The sequence below is a fragment of the Acomys minous genome, assembly GCF_964271855.1.
Source record: "Acomys minous genome assembly, chromosome: 13".
Classification (NCBI taxonomy): Eukaryota; Metazoa; Chordata; class Mammalia; order Rodentia; family Muridae; genus Acomys; species Acomys minous.
Genome location: NC_140495.1, coordinates 81,757,949 through 81,782,434, shown reverse-complemented (window position 1 = coordinate 81,782,434; position 24,486 = coordinate 81,757,949). Strand labels below are relative to the sequence as shown.

At 43.5% G+C, this 24,486-nt stretch overlaps 1 protein-coding gene across 2 annotated transcripts in view; it reads right to left on the bottom strand.

Moving 5' to 3' along the window:
* The window catches only part of KIF6 (kinesin family member 6), a 284,573-nt gene that overhangs the window by 192,844 nt on the left and 67,243 nt on the right, over positions 1 to 24,486 (bottom strand). For both annotated transcript variants that reach the window (XM_084753670.1, XM_084753671.1), the window contains exon 6: positions 16,390 to 16,519. In XM_084753670.1, the coding sequence (XP_084609796.1) occupies positions 16,390 to 16,519 (130 nt within the window). The remainder of the gene's footprint in view (positions 1 to 16,389; positions 16,520 to 24,486) is intronic.

The window sequence follows — 24,486 nt, the reverse complement described above, 5'->3', positions numbered from 1 at the left end:
TATCGCAATACTGGCACTCTCAATTATGTGTACAACTGTAACTTGTGAACTTTTGTCACTAAAAGTACGAAATTATAGGCCAGAGGAGTACAGAGCATCAACGACAGTGGTGAACCCTCTGGAAGGATGGAAGAGAAAGGCCAACAAAAGGACTTGCACTTTGCCTGCAACAGGCTTGTGATATAGTGTCTGGTGTCAACTCAACAGACTTGTCACCTAGACAAGGTTGTAGGAAGTCATGTGGGAAAAACCATCCCAGCTTCGGGCAGGATCATTCCCTGGGCGGGGGACCCTGGCCTGTGTAAGACTGAGTCAAGCCTCAACAAACATGCATTTACCTCTGCTCCTATATTTCCTGATCAACAATACAGTGTGAGTGGCTTCCTCAGGCTCCCACTCCCAAGATTCCCCTGCCACAGTGCACTGAGCCTAGAACAACCTCTTTCTTTGATTGCTTTTGCTGAGTGTTTTATCACTGCAACAGGAAATGCAACTAAGATAGAAAACTGGTCCTGAGAAGTGGGAACATTGGTGCGTAAACCTGACTGGTTCTTAGGCCTTTGGGTGTGTTTTGTGTAACGTTTGCACTGGAAATGCCCCTGAGTGTTGTAGGAAGAGCTCAGAGGGCCATTACAATGAATGGGAGTTTAGAATCAAGAATGGTGAGAGAGACTCAGCCAGTGGAGGCCTGGCTTTTGAGGTTTTAGAAGAAACAAGAAGTCTATCAGGGACTGAATGATGCTGTTTGTTTTATTTAAAAATCATCAGAAGTAAATGCTGAATAGTAAACACATCAGGCACTGGCCGTATTATTCTCTATACTTTTGGGGAGTTATATTTTCTCTAAGAAAGGAATTAATATGATCTAAAAATGCAAGCAATGAGTAAGCAGCACTGTGCTGTCAGTAAAAAACAGAATGTTCCAGACAAACAATCATGTGAATGAATTCAGAACCATTCAGATCTGAACCAAAGGCTTTCAGTGTGGTTACATGCACACACAGATGGGGAAACATACGCTGATGCGTCTTAAATCAGAAATTCTTTCTGTCGATATAAATTCTTGATCCACACCATGGTTGATTTACACCAACTAGCAAAATACACAGATGTCAAAATGCTGGCAACAGTTTGGAGCTTACGATGCAGTGAGCAAGTTAAATTGGCTGAAAATTTGGCCCATCACTTGTTTCTACAATAGCAAAACCCAAATCTAGCCAGCCTGTGAGTTCTCTCTTCTTCTCTCTCTCTCTTTCTCATGTTGAAGTAGGTTGGCAAATAACTGCACGTAAAACCACAAACTCAAATATAGAACCTGACTTGAGGTGTTTTGGAAGTGGCTGGGAGTTATTTGCAGAACTTAAACACAGGTTTCACTTTATTGTTGTGTCCATGTGACAATAAACTCTAGGGTCTGAACTGAAAGTCAATTAGCAGGTGACATAAAGGAATCTTGGCAGTAGCCTCTGCCTCCCGAGCTGCTAATGCTGAAACAGCAACTAGGCGTAGGCCTTGAACGACCATTGGAAGTGTGTGCCCATTTCAGAGGAATATAACATTCACAAAATAAGTGCATTGTGCAGCCTGGAATTGAGTGCAGTAACATGCTGAAGGCCTCCCTGCCTCGAGTTCTGTCTCATAAATACTTTCTACATGATGTAGCTGTTAGTGTCCTCTTAGTTTAAATGTCCTTAGACCTCAATCAGTGTGTGCTCTTTATGTGGTGCTGTGCCATTGGACGTGCCCACGTCTGTCCCGTGTTTCGTTACGGAAATCTCTGTGCCTTGTGGGCATACCCGTTCCCTTGTCCTTTTAAAGGTAAAAAACCGTATTCGAATGTTTCTGAAATTGCCTGAGAACAGATGGCACCGTTTAGGCAGATTCAATTCAAAACTGAGCACATGTTTTAAGCAAATGTGTTCTTGGCAATTGCCGGTGCCTTTGGAAAAATTCGCAGGATGGTGAATCATCTGCGTTGAAGAGAGCCTTTGCATTTTGTGTCAGTCTTTGTAGATAGCTGTGTGAGGTGGTCCAGGGAATGGAGGAAAATAAGACCTGCTGTGGCTCTCAAGGACACTGTCATCGAGCCAGACAGGAGAGCCCAGGTGTGTGAAGTGAAAGCAAACGAGGTTGAAGGAAGTGGTCTGGGCTGGGGTGGTGGCTCAGTGGCTTAAGTATTGGTCACATGTTCTGGTTCCATTTCTGTTGCTATGACAAATACCCTGGACAAAAAGCAACACAGAGAGAAAGGGGTTTCTTCAGCTTACAGTTCCATATATTAGAGAAGGCACAGTGCTAGAGAGCTGAAGCAGCTGGTCATCCCCTCCCCCCAACTACTACACGGGCTAATCCCTTGCTTGTGCTTTGGAAACACACATAGACCCATGAACATACAAATACACACACACTCACAACTTCACACATACATACAAATATACACAAACACATGCAAATATACACACATGCACACAAATATATACATACTCACAAATATACACAAACAGCAGTCTGCTAAATGAAATGTGGCCTTTTGTGTTAACATGTGGCACTATTACAACTTTTGTAATATTAATCTATTTTTAGTCGCTTCAAAACAATCATGGACCATTGACACATCCATCAGTGACTCAAACAACATCTTTTTATCCCATTCTAAAACTCCTAGACTGTTTAGAATGTTTCCTTATTGTTGATAACATATTCTTCATACTATTTCTGTGCTCCTAAACCCTTCATTGTTTGTTTTAATCTTAAATTACTCTGCTATTATGCAGAGAAATCTCAGCAAGGATTTCTCCTAATAAGACTAGATGTCTCTTTCAGACTGAATGTGTTTTTCCCATGACTGATCAAAGCAAAGTAACTAAGAACAACCACACAAGACAGAGTCCAGCTTCTCACTCCAATCTTTTGTTTGGCTGTGCCTTCTAGAATGGGATCTTCATCCATTCGTTCCTCTACTCATTTGCTCTCAGACGAAGCCTGGAAACCCTGTCCTCCCCCTGGAGGCTGTCCACTTGTCAGCTATCCAGGCTCTATAGGTTAAACCACAGCCCCACGGCTAACTAAGTCTTACCTAATCTTGATGCCACTGGTTAAATGATTTCTTATCTAGTTCTTCCCATATGAGAAGGACTAGATTAGGAGGCCCGCAATGCTCTTGATGCACAACTGTAAGTGTCCGAGACACCAGGCCAAGTGGCTTAGCTTAGCCCTTGACTCTATAAACACTTGCCATGCTGTTTGGTGATGGTGTTTCGGAACACGTCTGTATCAGTTACTCGTCTGCTGCTCTGATAAAATGCCACGACCAATACCATGACCAACATCAAGAACAGCTGGAAGAAGCTGTTTATTTTGGTTTACAGATCCAGAGGGGTAAGAGTTCGTTGTGGTAGGGAGGCATGGCATAATGGCGGGAGTAGGAAGTTAGAACCCACAAGCACAAAACACAGAGGGCAGAGAGAAGGAGAGAAGAAAGAGAGAGAGAGAGAGAGAGAGAGAGAGAGAGAGAGAGAGAGAGAGAGAGAGAGAGAGAACAAATTAGAAGTGGTTCAAACCTCCATACTTTCACACCCTGTCCCTACTTCCTCCATCTAGCAAGGCCCTGCCTCTTAACTTCCCCAAATGGCACCACCAAATGGGGACCAAGTGTCCAAAACTCTGAGCCTGGGGGTGTCTGGGAGGGTGGGAGTGGGGAGCATTTTCATTCAAATCATCACGACATTGTATAAAAATATTTCCAACTTGATATCTCTCTACTGGAATTAATCAGTGTAAATTTTATTTTCCATTCTCACTCTTCTCTTTATAGTATACCTGGCTTTCAGAAGAAGCAATGAAAATTATCTCCCCAGTTGTAGGATCCTGGGTCTTTTTTTTCTTATCTAGCATATTCTCCAGGTAGTTTTGTGAAAGAGAGAAATAGACTGGGTGCAGCGATTTTATTTAAAAGTAAAATAAAAAACTTGAGAGCACTCCGCAACCTACGAGCCGGCTTTACAATTATGATTATGCCTCTGATAAGAGCAGTCAGAGCTTCTATTATAGATTCTCCTGGCAAGTCTGGAATCAGCTTGACAGAGATATGATTTCCACATCCTCAACAATCTATTGGGTGGCTTAACACTTTTAAGAAAACTTAATGTCAGAATCAATGACGGTTCTATGGAAATTTCCCCTGCGGGAGGTCAGCGGTCAGAAGACAGCGTCTCTCTAGGTTGTTTCTCCATATCTGGCAAGCCAAAGTCAAAGGTGGTTACATCAAAATCAAAGTTAGAGAAACAAAGGTAGGGATGACAAACTGGGGGAGAATTTTATCAACACAGTGCCTTTCATTAAAAACAAATCATATGTGTGTGTGTGTGTGTGTGTGTGTGTGTGTGTGTGTGTGTGTGTGTGTGTGTTGCATATATGTGTACTCAGGTTTGCATGTGCAGATGTGCACCTGGCTGTAGAGGCCAAAAGTCAATCCTGACACCTTCCTTGATTACACACTGTAGTATTTTGAGACAGGGTCTCTCACTGAAAAGCTTTCACTGATTTGGCTAGCCTAGCTAGCCAGCAAGCCCCAGGGTTACTTCTGCTACTGCATTGCCAGGGCTGAGTCTATGGGTATAGTGAGGTCAGATTTTATGTGAGCATTGAGGATTTGAACTCAGATCCTTGTGCTTGCATAGTAAGCATTTTACCAACTGAGCTGTCTCCTCAGCCCCAACACAGTAGTTTAAAAAAGAGCCATGGCCAGTTCTCACCACTGCTTATCAACCCGAGTGGCCATCATACGGCCTACTAGCAGAAAGGCTTCCTCTCTGTGCAATGGCAGACATACAACCTCAAAAGTCCCCTCACGCTTTCCTTTTTCATTTAAAAACTGTAACGCCATAAGGATCACAGATGTAGCTTGCAAAGATGGCAAGTACCTCATCTTGGTTTTCTGCTACAGCCATTTTTTCATTGTTTAAATTCAGTTATTTTTATCCTCTTCTCTTTAAAATCCAGTCTGCCTTTAAAATATCCAAATCTGACTACATACATATCTGAAATAATAAAAGTAATAATAATAATAACAATGTCAGGCTTAAAGGGTTAATATATTTCTCAAGGATTTAGAACACTTGGTTCAAACCTCGATGTAAATATTTTCATAGACTCTATCCGCCTAAAGATGACAGGTAAACTGGCAACATCCTTCTATGTTTATCCCCACTAGGTGGGACTAATATACCAAGCACATCTCCGGTGTACGCTCACACAATTTTGTTCTTATGAAACTTGAATGTGGAAGCCAGTGCTCTGCGCATTCTCTGAGTCTGGACATTGCGACCAGGAAAGGACATGAATTGGAGGATAGTGTCACTCAGTGGAGAGAGCTGGAGGGAGCACCCCAGAAGTGCAGATGGCTAAGTTCTGTCAGTCCATTTTGGCATCTAATAATAGTGTCTCTCATTGCTAACATCCTAAATGCCCTTCTGGCCATGGAGATCTTTTGCTGTTAGAATTGGCAGAGGTCCAAATGCCTGATCAGGAACAAAATCAAATCAGTCACTGAAATGTACTTTTGCTGACAGACAATGCCCTTAAGAAGACTCTGAGCTCAAATGCAGTGTGAGAGACAGACCCAAGAAAGTCTCGCAACAATGGACAATGACTAGTTCCCGTGCACTGAGAGCACGCCTTCACTTCCTGCCAGTTTCCCTGAACTCTTGATGAGCGATAAGCAGTGTGTCAAGGCTACATCTCAGTTCCTTGAAGAAACAGAAGGAGGGAAAAGCTAGGCCTCTTCATCTCATTCACTTCTTCCCTTCTGCCTCACTGAGAGGCTGAGCTCTGCAGGCAGCAGTTCATAAGTGCCGCCGGAGCTGCTGCCCAGTGGTGAAGACAGAGGGAGAGTCCTGGTACCCTGCTCCCATCCCCTTCCCAAACCCCATTCTCCTGCCGGTGCCTCCATCCAGTGCTGTCCACCTACTGCAGTTGTTTCCAGCAGCTGGCCATGCTGGGTTGCAGCCGTATCCTGTCCGACTTCCCAGAGTTGCCATCCTCTTTGCAGACGAATGACCTTCCTTGGATACCCTGTTTGACCTGTGGCATGGTCAGGTCCTGACTGTCATATTCAGCGAAGTTTAATAAGCTTGCAGATAGCATAATGGGACCAAAGGGTAGAAGCAAAGTTTTGTGTTATTTTTCCAAGTTACAGACAAGACATGGCCCTTCTTGTCACACATGATGCTCTCACCGTTCTCCATACAACCTACCTACAATTCACTGCTCCTGGGTAGGCAAGCTCTCTGAGCAAAAACTTGTACAAGCCCAGATGTCTAAATATGCCCCTTGTTTTCAATTGTCTGCCTGAGAAGCAAGGCTACGTTTGTCTTCAATGGCAACAATTAACCCAGCTCAATTACCTACCACATCATCTTTCTTCTTTGGAGTCAGTTTACTTCCTGAGAGAGGTATTTTTCTCTGCGACTCCTGTCCAGACGAGTTTGTGTTTGAAGTCTGCAAATTGCTTTGAATCCTCTCAGGAACACTGATGACATTTATAACACTAATAAGCATTGTTGTCTTACAGAAAAGGCCATGCTACATTTGCATCTTACAGGGAGATAATGAGTTATTATTTTGTGAAGATGAAGCACGCTCTTTATAGCCATAAACATACACCAAGTTGTGCTGCCACAGCGAGTTAAAAAAAAAAAAGCCCCATGACCTCAGACCTTAAAGTCGGAAGGTCTTCCTCCTCACTCTGATGGACCCCTCTCGCTGGTTGGGCAGCAGCTGTGTGCCGCACATCTGGCTGTCCAGTACAAAGCTTGATGGTGTTTAACCTCCCCTCTCCCTCTTCCTCTTTTCTTATTCTACTTTTTAATGGTGCATCCGTCAGTTTCATGTTGTTTTCTTTCATTTTTCCCCCCATGATTTCAAGTTTTCTTTGCTAGGTCTTGCAATTATTTTCTTTCAACTCCTCAGTAAATTTAAGCTTTTTTTTTTTTTAAAGAAAACAACAAATAAATATTGAATGTAGGGAATGGATTTGAGATAGTAAACAAACCCTGAGCTCCTTCATGGAATCGGGCTTTCAGCAAAGGCACTAACCACCCCTGTTCCACAAAACACGGAGGTCTAGTCCATAGCCCGCACAAAGGTCTCAGGCTGTTTCCTTTCTGATTGTTCATAAGTGGATAAGGAAATATTTACCCTAGGGCTGTGTGTTGAATACATCAATCCGCACTGGACTGTTACATCCTTAAACTTACTCGCATCGACTTTGCCAACGGTCTGCAGTAATGGGTCTGGAATAGCTCATGCGAAGCCCCTTAAATCACTGTCTTTCTGAACCCCGCTCACCAAAGGCTGGCTGTTTTGGCATGACTTCGACCACTGACCTTCAGATAGCCTGCATTTAAGGTTTCTCTTTGGCCCCACCTCCTTATGCAGTGTGAATATCTATATTACGTGCCTAGACTCTCCTTCCCTGCTCAGACCTCATCACCCTAACCAGAGGATCATTGGATCTGTGTTTGAGAATTGTGGCCCTTTCTTTAGGAGAAACTCTATCCTGCCTGAGGTTGAAAGATACATGTGTTGGCGCTTAGCACCCCTGCTTACCATAATTCAACTTTCATAGGATTTGGCAGGGTCTCTCATAGCTTGAGGTTATAGCTGTTTCCTTGGTTCATTGAAAATGGCTTTTCCCCTTTCTCCTCTTTCCTTTTCTGTTACTGTTGTTAGCAAATTTCAATAACAGGGAAGAGGGTAAAAATGGCCTCCTTCTGCTAGCTTTAATTAGAGATGAGAATTGTAAAGATCAGAGCAAACTCTGGGACTCGGTTTTTATATCTGGAAGATTGTGTCCCTGGAACATTGAGTGTGTCCGTATTAACATCCTGAGAATGCCTGCACCCTACCTACCACTTGGCTTTATTTTAATAGACGCTGTAGATCCCGGTTTATAATTCATGCAGTATCACTAGGCTAGGCTAAGATGAAAGCAGAATTCAAATTACACTATCGGTCAAATCATGCTTTCACGATTTAGGGGCTGGAGAGATGGCTCAGCAATTACAAACACTAACATACAGGCCTTGCGGAGAACTAGAGTTTGTTTCCCAGTGTCCATATGGGGCAGCTTATAACTGCTTATAACTCCGGCTCCAGGGCATCTGCCACCTTCGCTGGCCTCCATGGACATCTGGACTCACATGTACATAACTATACACACACAAATACACACACACACACACACACACACACTTTTTAAAAAATTCAATAAATATTTTTAAAACATTCAATTGCACTGTGTATTTCTAATACTGGTCATATATAAAATATTAAAAGAAAATGTCTTGCATACAGTAAGTACTCAAAATCAAAGTTCTCTTTGGCTTGTACTTAGGGTGTGTACATGACAGATTAGACAAGAACAGAATTGCTACCGCATCTTTCGCTGAGACTTCCAGCCGCTGCTGCTTGGGAACCAAGATTCAGACTGTCAACAAGATCAGGGACAGAATCCATCTCTCCTGCTGTGTATTTTGCTCTGACCAGGCTCTCAAATCTCGAAGGAACTTTACTAGCTCCATACAGCTAGCATGACTTTGACATGAGATATTGCCAGGATGTGTTACTGACCTGCTAATGGCCCAGTTGTAATTAAAATCCTCTAATTTGATTCACAGACCACACAAGGAGATCTGGGCTTCAGCAAGGCGTTAATGAGCACAGCCACACAGTAAATCCACTCTGTTCTTCCTGGACTACCCTGCTGCTATTGGATGGCAGGTCCAGAGGCAGCCTCTCCCATAACTTTGGCACAAACTCCCTCAACCCACTCCCATGCACTCTCTCTGGGATGCAGAGCTCACTCCAGAGGTATAGGAGCCTTCAAGCACAACCATGCACACACACACACACACACACACACACACACACACACACAAAAAAAAAAATCTGGGGTATAAAGACTTTTAGTAGTTCTTGGGAAAAGAATTTATACATCCTCATAACGTTTTCTGGTAGGCTAGATACATGGAAAGTAGCCTTTTCCAGAATGTCTGGAGCTCACAGATTTAAATAGTGTTGTAATCTGTGTGATGCTGTGTGCTCACCACCAGGTACAGCTCTTTCTGAATCCAGCTTATCTGCCTTCAACACAATAATGCCAACCCCTAAAGCATTAAGCCTTTGCAAGAGAAAGTGTCTACTTAGGAGGCCAACAAGCAGGTGGATGGGCAGAAAGTCCCAAAAGTCCCTCTCTGAGGACAGGCTGTGGGGAACTGCCTGTAAGAAGGGTGACATAAGGCACAGCAAGGTGGCTGCTCAGGAGGTTGACAGTGAGTGCATTTATGAGTGACCAACTGTCATAGCTCACCAAGGACGCACATTCAGAAAGCAACAGTGGAGCTGCGGCCTGAGGGTGGCGCTTTCCACCCCCTTATGCTGGAGAGTCAGCTGTTGTGCCTAACAGCAAGCTGGGCACACATCCCACACAAAGAGCTTAATGCGGCAGATATTATTACTTAGGTTGATTTAATCACTAATTATTCCACATTGTGCCCATGAGGCACCACACAAATAAATACAATTCTAACCTATAAATTTATGGTAAATAAAAAGAACTGTTCTAACTTTCTGATGACCAGCCCTGCTCATGTCCTAGGCCTAAATGGAAACAACATGTTGACTAGGGATTAAATTTATTTATTTATTTAGAAATATTTATTTTAAAATTTTACACCTCTATGCCTCTCTCTCTCTCTCTCTCTCTCTCTCTCTCTCTCTCTCTCTCTCTCTCTTTCTGTGTGTGTGTGTGTGTGTGTGTGTGTGTGTGTGTGTGTGCACGTGCCTGTGTATGTAGGTGGGTCTATGCATGTGAGTGCAGGTATTTTTAAAGCCCCAAAGGCGGCACTGGATCCCCTGCGGCTGGAGTCAGAGGCCACTACGAGTTGCTTGACATAAATACTGGAATCTGAGCTTGGGTCCTCTTGAAGTGCTCTTAACTGTCGAGCTATCTCTACAGTCCCCAATAACAAACAACAATACAAAACAACAAAATGCTTTCTAGTCATAGCAATGTTCATCTGAGAATAAGGCACAATATAAAAATCAAAACACATGAAGTAAGATTGATTTGGCATTGCAAAAAACAAAACTTACTAAAAGAAATATATAAGATGAGAACATGCTTGCTCAATATATGACACAAACAAAAAGTTATTTCCTTAGTACTAATTTCTTCAATGATTTGTTTTTTGGTTGTTTTGTTTTGAGACAGGCTTTCTCTGTATAACTGCCCTTGCTGTCCTGGAACTTGCTTTGTAGACCAACTGGCCTCAGACTCACAGAGCTCTGCTGGCTTCTTCCTCCCAAGAGGATGGGATTCAAGGCCACAATGCCCACCTAGCAAAGAACCATGTCATTTATCTTCTACTTTTTTTTTTTGAGTGCCCTGTCTGCACGTACACTTGCATGCCAGATGAGGGCATCAGATCCCTTCATAGATGGTGTTGAGCCACTATATGGGTGCTGGGAAATTGAACTAAGGACTTCTGGAGAAGCAGCTAGTGCTCTTAACCACTGAGCCATCTTGCCAGTTCAGTAATTTTTTTAACTGAGGACCTACTGTAGAGAAGGCTGTGTTTCTAGTTTCCATAGGTTATGGGCCAGGTGGTGGACAAGACATGAAGTCAACATATCAGGCAGATATAACAGAGAACTCCAAGAGAAAAAATGGAGGTAAGTGCCAATGTTGAAGGATGCTCAAGAGCTTGGTAATCAGCACGGTTGGGTGGCGGTGGTGGGGGGGGGGTAGATGGCTCAGTGGGTAAAGGAGCTTGCCACCAATCACATGGAGCAGAGTTCACGACCCAACCCACACAATGGAAGGAGAGAAATAACTTTGCTAGTTGGCCTCTGACTTCCACATACAACATACCACACCCACATACATATCCACAAAATAAATAAAAACGTTTTGTTAAAAAATAATTTTTAAAAAGTATGAAATATCAAAAATGCACATTATAACCGGCTTTTCCTCTTTTCCGGCTAACTGGCAGCCCTTTCCAGTGCTGGGGTGCTGATGATGGGCAGGAGGAGCATGGACCAGCCCACATGATTCTCCTGTGACACAACCCAGCTGACCTCAGTGGTCGGGTCCAACTGCTGCCCACCTTCCTGAAGTTCACTTCAAAGTCCACCAAGCCCGAAACCACAGTTTGTAAGTGCCGAGGGATGCTTTGGTCCAGGCTGACCCTCCGCCACGTGTGGGTCGAGAGGGCTGGAGAACAGGGGTGGGGCTGGTCCAGGAAAATGCCAAGAGGCTTGGCAGGAAATGAGGTACGGCCCGGCTTCTTCAATTACATTTGCCTAATTGATGGGAACAGCTCAACTGTGAGACGCTGAGCTAGATCAAGTCACATCAGCTGTGGGTAGGGCCTGGGGGCGGGGTCACTCACGCCTCACCTTTTACAACATTCACACTCTTTGGCCCAGTTTTGATTCAACTAGAAAAAAAAAAAAAAAGAGAGATTAACCTCAGGATATAATCAAGAATTATTCAAAATAGTGGTAGGATTGCAGCAGTTAAGACTTCTGAATGAGGAAGTACTAGTTTAACAAATTTTCTGTAGATGCTGGCTATGAAGGGAAAGCACACTCCACCTTGTGTCCTACATACTGGAACTTTGTTTTGCAAATGTTTTCTGTTTCCATGGCAACCTCTAGAGCTGTCTGTATAAAATAGAAACTGGGAACTTCTCTCTCTCTCTCTCTCTCTCTCTCTCTCTCTCTCTTTCTTTCTTTCTTTTTTTCTTTCATTTGTTTTATTTTAAAGGCATGATTAGCGTGTTCTTTTCATCGTGAGAAGCTCATTCCGTGCTGACAAATTACATTTTGACAGCTGCTTGTGATCTAAGACAGGCGTGTCAGGAGACTGGATAGTAAGGAATTTTCAAGAGACACCAGTCTTCAGTTATAGTTTTGTGTATAAGTGGTTGCTTTCATTGAATTCAAGAGATCAATGGAAGTGCTAAATACTTAGAATACTTTTGAGATAGTTCAGAAGTACATCCAAGCTTGAAATAGCTGAATGATGTCGTGATGGAGGTGGCATGAAGACACAGGAGCCTCTCAGTCACAGGGACAGAGGCAGAGCCTGCCTGCCACTTACTGAGCCATGTAAGCTTTGGCAAGAGACAGACACATTCAACCTCAGTTTCCCCCCAACAAAGTAAGACAGCTAAGTGGGCAAGGGAGCTTGCTGCTGACACTGAAAAGCTGAGTTTGATTCCCAGGACCCACACTGCATCCTCTGGCTTTCCGATATATGTTTTGTCATGTGAGTGCCCATGTACAGACACACACACATAAGCTAACAAATAAATAATAACTGTAACGTTTAAGGATGTGTGTAAAGTGTCTACTACAATGTTAAGTCTGCTGAATGGCATGACTATGGCCTCTGATTTTATCAAATGGAAAAAATAAAAGCAAACATGGAAAAAATGATCACATTAGACAATGTTAATGCAGCGACACACCAGGATGGGGCTACTTTGGGGTTAAGGCTTTTATGATAAGTCCTCCAGTGGGCAAAAGGAAAGACCTGGGCATCTGTGAGGTGGAAAACATGGCAGGGACATTTCACAATGGGTGTTCCTGAAAATCTTTCAAAATGGCCTGAAATTATATAAGGAGTAAACTAAAATAAAGAAAATTGTCCATAGGTATGTGGATTTACTTCCGGGTTTTCAATTCTATTCCATCTATTGACCTGTCTGCTTTTATACCACTGTCATGTGGTTTTATTACTATTGCTCTGTAACACAGCCTGAAATCAGGGGTGGTGATAATTCTAGAAGTTCTTTTATTGTACAGATGATCATATGGGTATTTTTGTCTTTCAGTTTGTTTATATATTGAATTAATTGATGGAGTACCATCTCTACATTTCTGGGATGAAGCCTACTTGATCATGGTGGATGATTTTTTTATGTGTTCCTGGATTTGGTTTGCGAGTATTTTATTGGGTATTTTTGCATCAGTGTTCATAAAGGAATATGTGGAGGCCCAAAGCTGACATCAAGTGCATTCCTCAATCACTCTGCACTTTATTTACTACAGAAGTATTCTTCAGTAACCCCCTGCTCATCAGTTCCCCCGACCCCAGCTACTGAAGCTAGAGAGCTTGCTCTGGGAATCCCATCTCCACTGTGAGTGCCGGGATTACAGGTGCCCTTCATATCTGTCCGGCATTTACATCAGGTTTTGGGATCAAATCCCAGTCCTTACATTTGCATGCCAAGTGCTTTATCTACTGATCTACATCCCCAGACCTGTAGTGAGCTAAATTTAATGCATAACTTAGATATAACAAAGCTTCTAGACTCTTGCAGGCTGAAGTGAAAGAAGGTCAGAGCTTCCCCCACACCCACTGAAGACAGGGCGTCTCCATCGCTAGGCAGGCATCACCCTGGAGGACAGTCAGCATGAAGGCTGCGCCACCTCCTCTGCATGCCGCACCGCTGCCTTTCCTTTTCATAGAGGCCCGTGTGCCTGCTGCATCTCCTGGCTTGCTGCTATTAATCTGTGCACAGAGATATGCAAATTCATCCTAAGTCTTTCCTCACTCATCTGCACCAATTTTTAATCTGCTTTTAGTCCTTAACCTTCAATTATTGAAAACAATAAGAGTATCCCAGATGACCTCATGGGCAAAACATTGAAGAATTAAATACAAACATGGAACAGAAAACAGAATGAAACACTCTGAAATTAAAACCTATATAAACTTTCATTTAGCGGAAGAACCAAGTCAAAAGTCCTTAAGGACATATGGCATATGTCACATAAACTCAGCCTATATGAGGTTGTCAGTGTATTTAAAACTATTCAGTTAGTAACTAAGTGGCTGTGGAGATGGTTCAGCAGGTGTGGTGGGTTGAATGAAAATGGCCCATATAATTGAATGCTTAGTCACCAGTTGGTGGAACTGTTTGTGAAGGGTTTGGATGTGGAACCTTGGAGGTGTGTCACTGTGGGTGGGATCTGAGGTTCCAAAAGCCCATGCCATTCCAATCTGACTCTCCTTTTCTCAGCCCCATGACTGTTGTCTCAAGATGTGAGCACTCAGCTACCTGCTCTAGCATCATGCCTACCTGCCTGCTGCCAAGCTCCTCCCCATAATGTTCATGGACTCTAATCCTCTGAAACCATAATACTCAAATGAAATGCTTGCTTTTAAAAGACACCTTGCTGCGTTGCCATTGTAAGGCTAAGACAGTGGGTAAAGTGCTTGTCCCACAAACGTGAGGAGCAGAGTTCGGATGCCCAATATACTCAAAGCTGTTGGGTAGGCAATGACAAGCCTGACCGTAATCCTAGCACTCAGAAGGTGGAGCTAGGGATCTCTAAACCAAGATGGCTATCCACACTGGCTAAATCAGCGAGCTCTGGGTTTTAGATAAGAGATCAGGCCTCGACATGTAAGGTATAGAATGCTTTGAGAAAGACAACTAATATCAGCCTCTGGCCTCTGACTGCATGGCGACACATAGACACACAAGCATGTGCACCATACATACACATACATATGAGCATTAGTTAAAAAAAAAACAACAAAACTAAGGACCCAATAATAAGGTGTGTCCAGCATGTTTTCATGGTCTGAATCTAGGTTTATTGCCTTCATATCTAAGAAGAGTGCATTGCAAAGGGTGGACGCCCAGCAGAAAACAGGTGGAGATGAGCGCCCTACCTTCCACCTGCTATCAGCAGCAATATGAAATATGGACGTCTGAGAGCATGAGTATAATAAAGTCTCAGGGCTGGGAAGATGGCTCCGTGATTAAAAGCATTGGCTGCTCTTCCAGAGAACCTGAGTCCAATTCCCAGCCCCCACATGGCAGCTCACAACCATCTGCAACCCCAGGGATTTGGCTTTCCTGGGCACCAGTTATTGCACAAGGTGTATAGACATATGTGCAAGCAAAAGAGCAATACACATAAAGCATTTTTATAAAAATTAAAAAGAAAGTCACAATGATAACTGAAAGTGCCCATAAGAGACCTGTTCTCATACTACCAACTGTACCATCACCATCACCACCATCACCACCATCACCATCACCATCATCACCATCACCACCACCATCACCATCACCACCATCACCATCATCACCACCATCACCATCATCACCACCATCACCATCATCACCATCACCACCACCATCACCATCACCATCACCACCATCACCATCATCACTATTGTTACTATCACCACCATTATCACCATTAACACCACATCCATTTCTTCCAGTTCAGTGTGACAGGATGGAGCCTCATTACCCTTCAACCCTGGTTAGTAACTGGTTAGGGTTTGGGTCAATCCTGGTTCCTACCTACGGGATCTCAAGACAAAACAGAAGAACCCAGTGAAATGTGGTTATAGATGTGTCCTAAATATGGCCCTGGAACATATGATACATAGTTTCCCATGTTCTGTGGTATTTTCTGAGTGTGTTACAAATGTTAACTCGCCAACTAAATGAAAATATACATGCCATTAGGGTGTGCCAATCTGAGGGTAAGAAGAATGAACTGTGTCTTATACTTTTCAATTTCAAAAATTATGCATCTTATAATTAAGATGTTTAATAGGTTGTTACTGATTACATGCAAAACAATCTGGTTTTGAATTGAAAAACAGAAAAATGAAAAGACAGACAATGTGGCAAAGTAGAAAGCACTGGGCTGGGAACAATGCGTTCTAGGTGTCTGCCCTTGCTCACTGAAGTTGACCTTGAACAGATTGCTTTTCTTGTGAGGAGGAGGGTAGTTCCACAACATGAAAGGGAAATGAGAAATATTTAAATGTAATATATTTCCCAGTTTCCTATCTTTATGCCAAAATAAAGAATTGACACTTCAAGAGTTGGGGTGCGGATGGGGCATCCTGACAAAAAGCAACTAGGTGGCAGGAGGGGTTTGTTTTGGTTCAAAATAACAAGTCCATCACTGTGGGAAAGCCATGGTGGTAAGAGCTTGAGACAACTGGTCATATCACACCCTTAGTCAGGAAAGAACAAGGAAAAACAGATGTGCATATGCCCCGGCTTGCTTCTGCTCAGCCTAGAGAATGGTGCCACCCACGGTGGGCTGGGTCTGCCCTGACTGGCAGGGCCATAGGCAAACCCAATGCAGACAACCCTTCCTTAGGACTCTTCAAGAGTGATTGGCTCGGGGAAAATCTCCCCATACCCCTGGATCTAGCCCTCCTAGTCTGCAACACGAGATTTAGACAAGATCCTTATGAAGGTCTTTGCAGCCTCCAAATTCTATCGTGTCATCTCATGATCTTGGAAAAGTCGCTTGAGGAGAGATGCCTGTTACCTCGGCGATCATCCTGTTGGTGTCCCCCAAGAAGAGCAGATTCAAAGCTTCCTCCTCAGTTGTTGCCTGATGAAGAGACAAGTTTTTCAGGTGAATGTTCTGATCAGGGTCCTCCAATATTGTCACTTTCCTGTGGGGGGACAGAGGGGAAACGAGAGAACAAGGCGCTGTTGAGAAAAATCAGAAGTGTTGCAACAGGCATATGTTTAAAAACTATCTAGCAGGATGTACCAAACAAAACGCGGGAGACACCAGACACCACTCGGTTAGCACTTAACACTGACAACCCCCGATAATGCTGCCAAACAGCCCCAAGGCTGGAAAACGATATCTAAACCACCCATCTGAGGGCTGCCTGTCACTGCAATCTCCAGGTCATTAAATCTTCTTAAAACACATGTCCTATGGGGCTAAAAAAGCAATCTGTTAACTTACTACCTCTGTATCAGGAAATAACGTGACACCATTTTAGGGTCATAGTTCAGTTTCTTAAGTGGGCAACACACTGATCTTTTCATTCAGCATCTTAGCATGTCCCAGGTACATGACATACCAAAATTTGATGGGATGTCACATGATGGGAGCCAGGGTAGCTTTCATGCCTCTTTGAGAGGTGATTCTCTTGGGTTTTTCTCATCATGGTGAGAAAAACATTGTCAAGAAGTTAATGATAAGGACTTAGTTTCTCTGTCAAATCTACTTCTTGGTCATATTTCCTTTATGAGAAGGCTTCTCTTTTATTATATCTTCTGCCAGAGGCCTAGGTGTGGCATCATATTTGCCACTACAACTACCTTAGGGCTGTCCCAGAGCCAGCCTGCTTCCTCCCAACCCTGATTCCAGAGATGGTTGGTTAAACTCTTCTGGTCCTTTTCCAGACATCCTACAATGAACAATGTTTGGAAAACTTCCTCTAATTCTCCTCCAAAAGACCTAGAGATTGGAGTTTTAGAATGACTGGACAGAGTTCCTTTTCCAAGGGGCTGTATCATTCATGGTTTTTCCAAAGACCACCGATGGGGTGTTTCATTTGCTTCAAACTTTATCATTCATAGTGGTGAGCAAAGGCTAGCGCCATTCGGCACACTTCCTTTTTAAAGGAAAAGCAAATGGACATTCCATTTCCTTACAATAAAACAGTATTTATTGGTGGCAGTGGCTGATAAAGATACCTCACAAAGGGCTGAGCACTGAAGTCTTTTATTCTCAGCACTTGGACCAATTTTACATATTTGCATTGACTGCTGACCACTGCAAAAATAGCTTCTCTGACCAGAGCTGAGAGCAGTTCAGGTCAATGGGTATCAACATTGATATTTAAAAGGAAATTTCACAGAATTCCATTTAGGAAGTTAACAATAGCAGGTTCTACCCTACAGACCATGAGCTTCACAGGAATATAGAACCAGGCATGAATTTCCCCCCTGAGAAACAGGCTTCAAGTCCAATCAGAAAGTGGTTAGTCAGCCATAACTGCCATGCCGCTACTGCACCAGTGAATAACACTTGTCTGGCTGGTTGGCATTACATCACGCAGGGTTCAGTCCTGAGTAAGACCAGTGAAGTCTTCTACCACAACAGCCTGCTTAGCATCTTTAGACATTCTGAAAGCTAGTCGGCAGGAAAGAGGTTTCCTAGTCATTTTGAGACTGGCTTCTCTATGTCCTACAGGCAAAATGTGTGATGTCATCAGCAATAGGGTCTTCACACCCAAGAGCACATACTCAGCACTAATTAGATTTAGTGGATTGTATAGAAAAAAGTAGACATGAACTTGGAGGGTAAACACATTGAGGAAAAGATGGAGGAGTTGGAGGAAGAAAATCTGGGATGTAATTTACACCCTATAGTGGGTGAAATTCTCAAGAATAGAGAAAAGTTATTTTAAAAATAAAAAGTGTGAATAAGGAAAAAACTTATTTAGGATACAGTTACCTTTTAAATGAAGATTTTTCAAATACCATAATTAAATTTTTTTCCATTTTTCAAGGAAGCTTCTGGCCTTTTCATATGTAATTTGTGGGCATTTAAAATACTAACTGCAGTAAAAAAAAAAATGCAACTTGCCCAGCACATCTGCAGGCAATGTGTCCCTGAGGTATGCTCCTCTCTTGCAGATGACTCCTTTTCAGCTCCTTCAACAGTACCCACAAAGTTGGAAAAACTCTCTTCCCTTAGTGAAAGCAAGTGCACTTTCTTTATTTATCTATTTTAATAAGACTCATAAGTGAGCATATTAAAAATACTCAGAAAGTCAGAAGGCTCCTCTTAATTGACAGGAATGAGCTGTGTTCCATTTTGTGGAGATCTCGTTATGCCTTAGATTTTTGCCTTCGACCAAATCGGCACGCGTTGACTAAATTCAATCTCCAGGGACACTGAAGGTAGAAAGGGGGAAAGAATGAACTAAAAGAATCTGCCACCTCTAAGCTGCCTGCCGAAAATGAATGAAGGACGAACAAGGAGAGCCCAGGAGGGGTCCTCAGAGAAAAGGAGGGGCGATAAGAACCCACCTTCACCCTAGCTGCAACCATAACCCTACCCCTAACAATAGCCCTACATAAGCAAGGCACTAGTCCTAAGCCTAGCCCTAAACCCAAACCCTAACCCTGGCCTTCATCCTAGCTCTAGCACTCACCTGAGCTCTGACCTAGTCCTAGCCCTTAACCCACTCCTATCCATAATCATGAGAAGCAGGGGTCACACCCATGGAGCATCACTTTTTCCCTGGGTGCCTGTGCTGTCACATTTAAGCAGCAGTTCTCACAGTGGGCTCTGATTTGATTAGTCTGGTGCTATCTGTGTGTCAGATGTTGTCAAAGTTCTCAGGGACTGGTGTACAGCCAGTGTAGAGGACTACCGATCCTGAGCTCTGACTGTGGCTGAGCCCAGCACAACCACACCTAGGCACGGGCAAGGCAAATGAATTGTTAGGAGTCCAAGCATCTGAGGCAGGCAAGCATGGGTTAGGCTGCCTTGGGAAGCCCCATTTAGGTTTAGATTATGCACACTCCCTCCTTATAATGATGCACTTGTAGCCCTAGTTCCTTCATCTGCACATACTGTGCACACAAGCCCCTCTCCAAACAATGTACTTAGCAGCCTCAGAACCCCCAACATCCCACCTGGAGTCCAGCTGTGTGTACCTGCATCTCGGCACAGTAGTGTAAGTTTCCTGACCCCTGGTAATCATCAAATTTAGACAATGTCTACTCAGGTGTATTAAAGTGTATCTGGGTATGAAGAATGGATGGGCCAATCTTGCCTGACTGGTTTTGGGTGTGAGTGGGAATAAAAAGGCACAACTGTGTCTTCCAGTTACCGTTTGGAAAGATTCCTCTATTTACCATCTTATTCCTATGCATAATATGGTGTGCATATGATTAAAATTGGATGCTTTATGGGAAAGAGTGTGTGCAGTAGAAAGAGATGATTATATAACATACTATGTCAATCAAAATAGAGACCCACCTTCACCACATTCCTAGTAACCATCTCTTCCTTCTCTTGAACCTCAGAAAGGGATGTCCCAAACAATTAGTGCCCTTGAGTACACTCCCTCGTGTGGCCTGCTGTCAGTCTTGACAGAATGACCCTCTCTAACCTTCACAATTGCTTTCCTAAGAACAAAGTCCCTTGCATCTAACGCAAACCTGAGTGAGCCCTAGTTTTCAGCTCTTTGGGTAAAGGGCCAAGAGCCTGAAATGCCTGGCCCAGAGCCCTGACCACCAGTAATGCCTTCTTCCATAGGAAGTGTCTACTGGTCGCGTAGCCGGTGGGTAAACCAAGCCATGGAATATTAGCCTCTGCGATAACTTTGACTCAGTGGGGACTGAGCATCTAGCAAAGCATCCGTAGGACTTATTTCATCATTAAATTAATAATAAAAAGTTCTGAGAGGAGGTCACACCATGCCTGCATTTTCCGCCATTGTGTCAAGTAGAGAGGAAATGGAGCAAGCACGCAGGGACTGCTGAGCAGGCTCACTGCTGAGGCAAGCTGTGCTGGTCACCGACTCGGCGGCGTTGTGTTTGGGTGGAACAGTGACAGCATAAGGTGTAAAGTGTTGGCTCCTTGTTGTCGCCATTGGTGTTTGACTTCACTTAGATTCGCCACACAGCCTTTCATCTCTGACGCAGCTCATCTGGACCTATTGGATACATACATCACTGCCAGGCGCTTGCCTGGCTTTGCCACTTTAGTCAAAATCCAGTTTGCACGTCCCCGGGTAGCTTTGCTGTCTTTATTTCTCAGAATATTTTTTTGATACTGTGTTTGTCGTGCGTTCTCATTTCTTGTCTATGGAGGTTTTGGAAGGTAGATATGGGTGCTGATTAATATTGAAACTCATAGGTTTCTCCCATTTATGGGCACCCCAGAAGAGGCTCCATCCCTGGCATCCTGGTACAGTCATATTTATTTATTCGTCTGCTTGTTTTGTCTGCATCTCGCTATGTAACCCCTGTCCCCCTGAAACTTGCTATGTAGACCAGGCTGGCCTGGAACTCATGGATTTACCTGTGCATGCCTCCAGAGAGTGGGGTTAAAGGCATGCACCACCATGCCCAGCTTCTTGTGCAGTCTTTAAGTCTCCCTTCCTCTCTCCCTCCATCCTTTTTTTCCTCTACTTCTCCCTCTCTCTTTCCTTCCAGTTAGGGTCTCTTGTCATTTCTCCTGGTTTCTGCCCCCTCCCTTGGACGCGTGTCTTCAGACTGCTGGACTGTTTTCCACTGCCTGGCCTGCTCTTACTCAGTCTCCCCTGAGCTCTTACTGCCAGCCCGCCAGCTCCACCCCCTCCCAGGCTCTGGAAAACCCTGCCCAGCTATTCCCTCTTGCCTTGGATGCTCGCTGGGAAATGAGAGCATCCAGCAGTCTACTACTGCTGGCATCACTGTGAAGGTTGAGGGAAACAAAGCTCACTGGTAAACACTTTCCACCAAGTTGCTTCCTTCCCCAGCCCCCTGGTTCGTGCTCCTTCTCACACTGCGATCATTATTTCCTCAGATTTCGGCCCATCCCTTGCTTCTGACTACAATTTTTACAGCTTGCAAGAGGGCTGTATTAGTGTTTCTTAAATAAACATTCTACTTCCAGGATGGAAGCCCACCAGACTATTTATTTGACTCCTTTGAGTGGGCCTGTGAATAGTTTCCCCACAAAATGTTTCTAAAATGTTTAGATTTCAAGCAAAAGCCACTGATGGTCCTGAGTTGGACACCTAAGTGGAAAAGTTCTGCTAAGTGTACCCAGCCTGCTTAATGATGGGGAAGCAACAAGCTTTGTGTTTTCTCTATAAACAGAATCATTTCCATTTGGCTACTCGGTAGGAATTTGTAGGCTCATTGTAACTTACTGGAAGGCACATGAAGAACAATAGCCAAGTTCTTGCTTTCAATAATGGAAGCCATCAATGAAAGAGCTGTCTCCACTGCAACAGCCTCCCCACCTCCACGACATTCCAGCACCATCCTCTTGTTTCACAGGAACTTTCCAGAAGTTACAGCCATGGATATGGACCCTCATTTTCCTGTTACAGACAATCACTACCATGTGATTTCTTTTGTCTTTTATGTCAACTGGCAAATGTTCCATTCAGTCATGCAGGCTGTGCAGTGCACCACAGCGCTGTGTCCAAGGGGTCCCACTCCAGTCACGATGTTGTGGGATTTTTGTTTGTTTGTTTTTGTTTTTAGGACAAGTGTCTATCAGAGTGCTGTGCAGTATCTTTTAGCTAAGATGTCAATATGCTAGAGTTTACTGATTCTTTTGCTGTTGCTGTTTTTTTAACTTATTCAGATTACATCTCAATTGTTATCCTCTTACCTGTCTCCTCCCATTCCTTCCTCCCTCCCTCTTTCACCCTATTTGCCTCTCCTAGGACTGTGGCAGAAGGGGACCTCCTCCCCCACCATATGGTCACAGCCTATCAAGTCTCATCTTGGTATCCTATTCTTTCTCTGAGTGCCACCAGGCTTCCCCACCAAGGGGAGGTGGTCAAATATGGGGCACCAGAGTTCATGTCAGAGGCAGTCCACACGCTCCACACAACTGTGGAGAATGTCCTGTCCATTGGCAAAATCTGAGTAGGGGTTCAATGTTTACTGTGTGTATTGTCCTTGATTGGTGGAGTAGTTTAAGCAGACCTGCCTGGGTCCAGATATGCCTGTCATGATATTCTTCTTGTAGGTTTCTAGGACCCTCTGGGTCCCTTCTATTTCCCCATTCTCCCATACTTCTCTCACCTAGAGTCCCAATAGGAGGTCCCCACATCTATCCCAATCTCCTGGTAAGTGCAGACTTTCATGGGACATCCATTTTGGGCTAAAGTTTGATTATAAGTGAGTATATATCATGTGAGTCTTTCTGCTTCTGGGTTAACTCACTCAAGATTATCATTTCTAGTTCCATCTATTTGCCTGCAAATTTCAGGATTTCCTTGTTTTTAATAGCTGAGTAGTATTCCATAGTGTAAATGTACCACAGTTTCTTTATCCATTCTTCGATTGAGGGACATTTAGGTTGTGTCCATGTTCTGGCTATTATGAATAAGGCTGCTATGAACATGGTTGAGCATACGTCCTTGTTGTGTGGTGGAGCATCTTCTGGCTATATTCCAAGGAGAAGAATAGCTGGGTCTTGAGGTAGCTCTATTCCCATTTTTCTGAGAAAGCACCAGATTGATTTCCAAAGTGGTTGTACAAGTTTGCACTCCCACCAACAATGAAGGAGTGCTCCCCTTTCTTCACAACCTCACCAGCATGTGATTTCCCCTGAGTTTTTTATCTTAGCCATTCTGATGAGTGTAAGATGGAATCTCAGAGTCATTTTGATTTGTCCTTCTCTGATGACTAAGGATATTAAGCTTTTCTTTAAGTGTTTCTCAGCCATTCGATATTGCTCTGTTGAGAATTCTCTGTTTAATTCTGAGCCCCATTTCTTAATTGGGTTATTTGGTTTGGTGGTGTTTAATTTCTTGAGCTCTTTATATATTTTGGATATTAGACCTTTGTCAGACATAGGGTTGGTGAATATCTTTTTCCAGTCTCTAGGCTGTTGCTTTGTTCTGTTGACAGTGTCTCCTACCTTACAGAAGCTTCTCAGCCTCATGAGGTCCCATTTATTAATTGTTGACCTTAAAGTTTGAGCTGTTGGAGTTCTGTTCTGGAAGTTGTCTCCTGTGACAATGAGTCCCAGGCTCTTCCCTACTTTTTCTTCTAACAGATTTAGTGTCTCTGGTTTTATGTTGAGGACTTTAATTCACTTGGACTTGAGTTTTGTGCATGGTGATAAATATGAGTCTACTTGCATTTTTGTACATGTAGACATCCAGTTAGACCAGCACCATTTGTTGAAGATGACTGTTGTTGTTGTTGTTAAGATTTATATTATGTAGTGTGTGTGTGTGTGTGTGTGTGTGTGTGTGTGTGTGTGTGTGTGTCCCAAAGAGGTCACAAGGGGTCATTAGATATCCTGGAGCTAGAGTTACAGACATTTGTGAGCTACCCAACAGGGGTGCCTGGATCTGAATCCTGGTTCTTTGATAGAGCAGGAAGCACTCTTAGCCGCTGAGCCATCTCGTCAGCCTCTGAGTCTTTTACAGTAATAGCCATGAATATCATCACAAACTTAAATGGTATGCTTTCTACTCAGGAATACTAAAATTAACCAAAGCAAGGTGACTATTTTCTGTCCAGCAAAGAGCAGCAGTTCTGTTTTGCCGCAGGAGACACCGTTAAACTCAGTAACTACATTCCCATTATAGCATGGGACATGAGGTGCTCTCAAAAACAACTTCTATTTTCACTTAAAATTACTTAAACATAGAATAGACTGAAGACATATGCCTGTGTGCATATCTACATATAAGCATATGGCTAATTACTTTCAAAAAATCAGACCTCTTATTTTATGATAAATGTAGTTTACATCAGCTTCAGGAAATAATGCAGAGAAATCCCACAAATCTGGAGCCCAATTTTTTTCCTATGGAACAACTTTTTTCTAATGACTTCACTCTGTGTGTGTGTGTGTGTGTGTGTGTGTGTGTGTGTGTGTGTGTATGTATGTGCACGTGCACATGCGACACATGTATGCAGG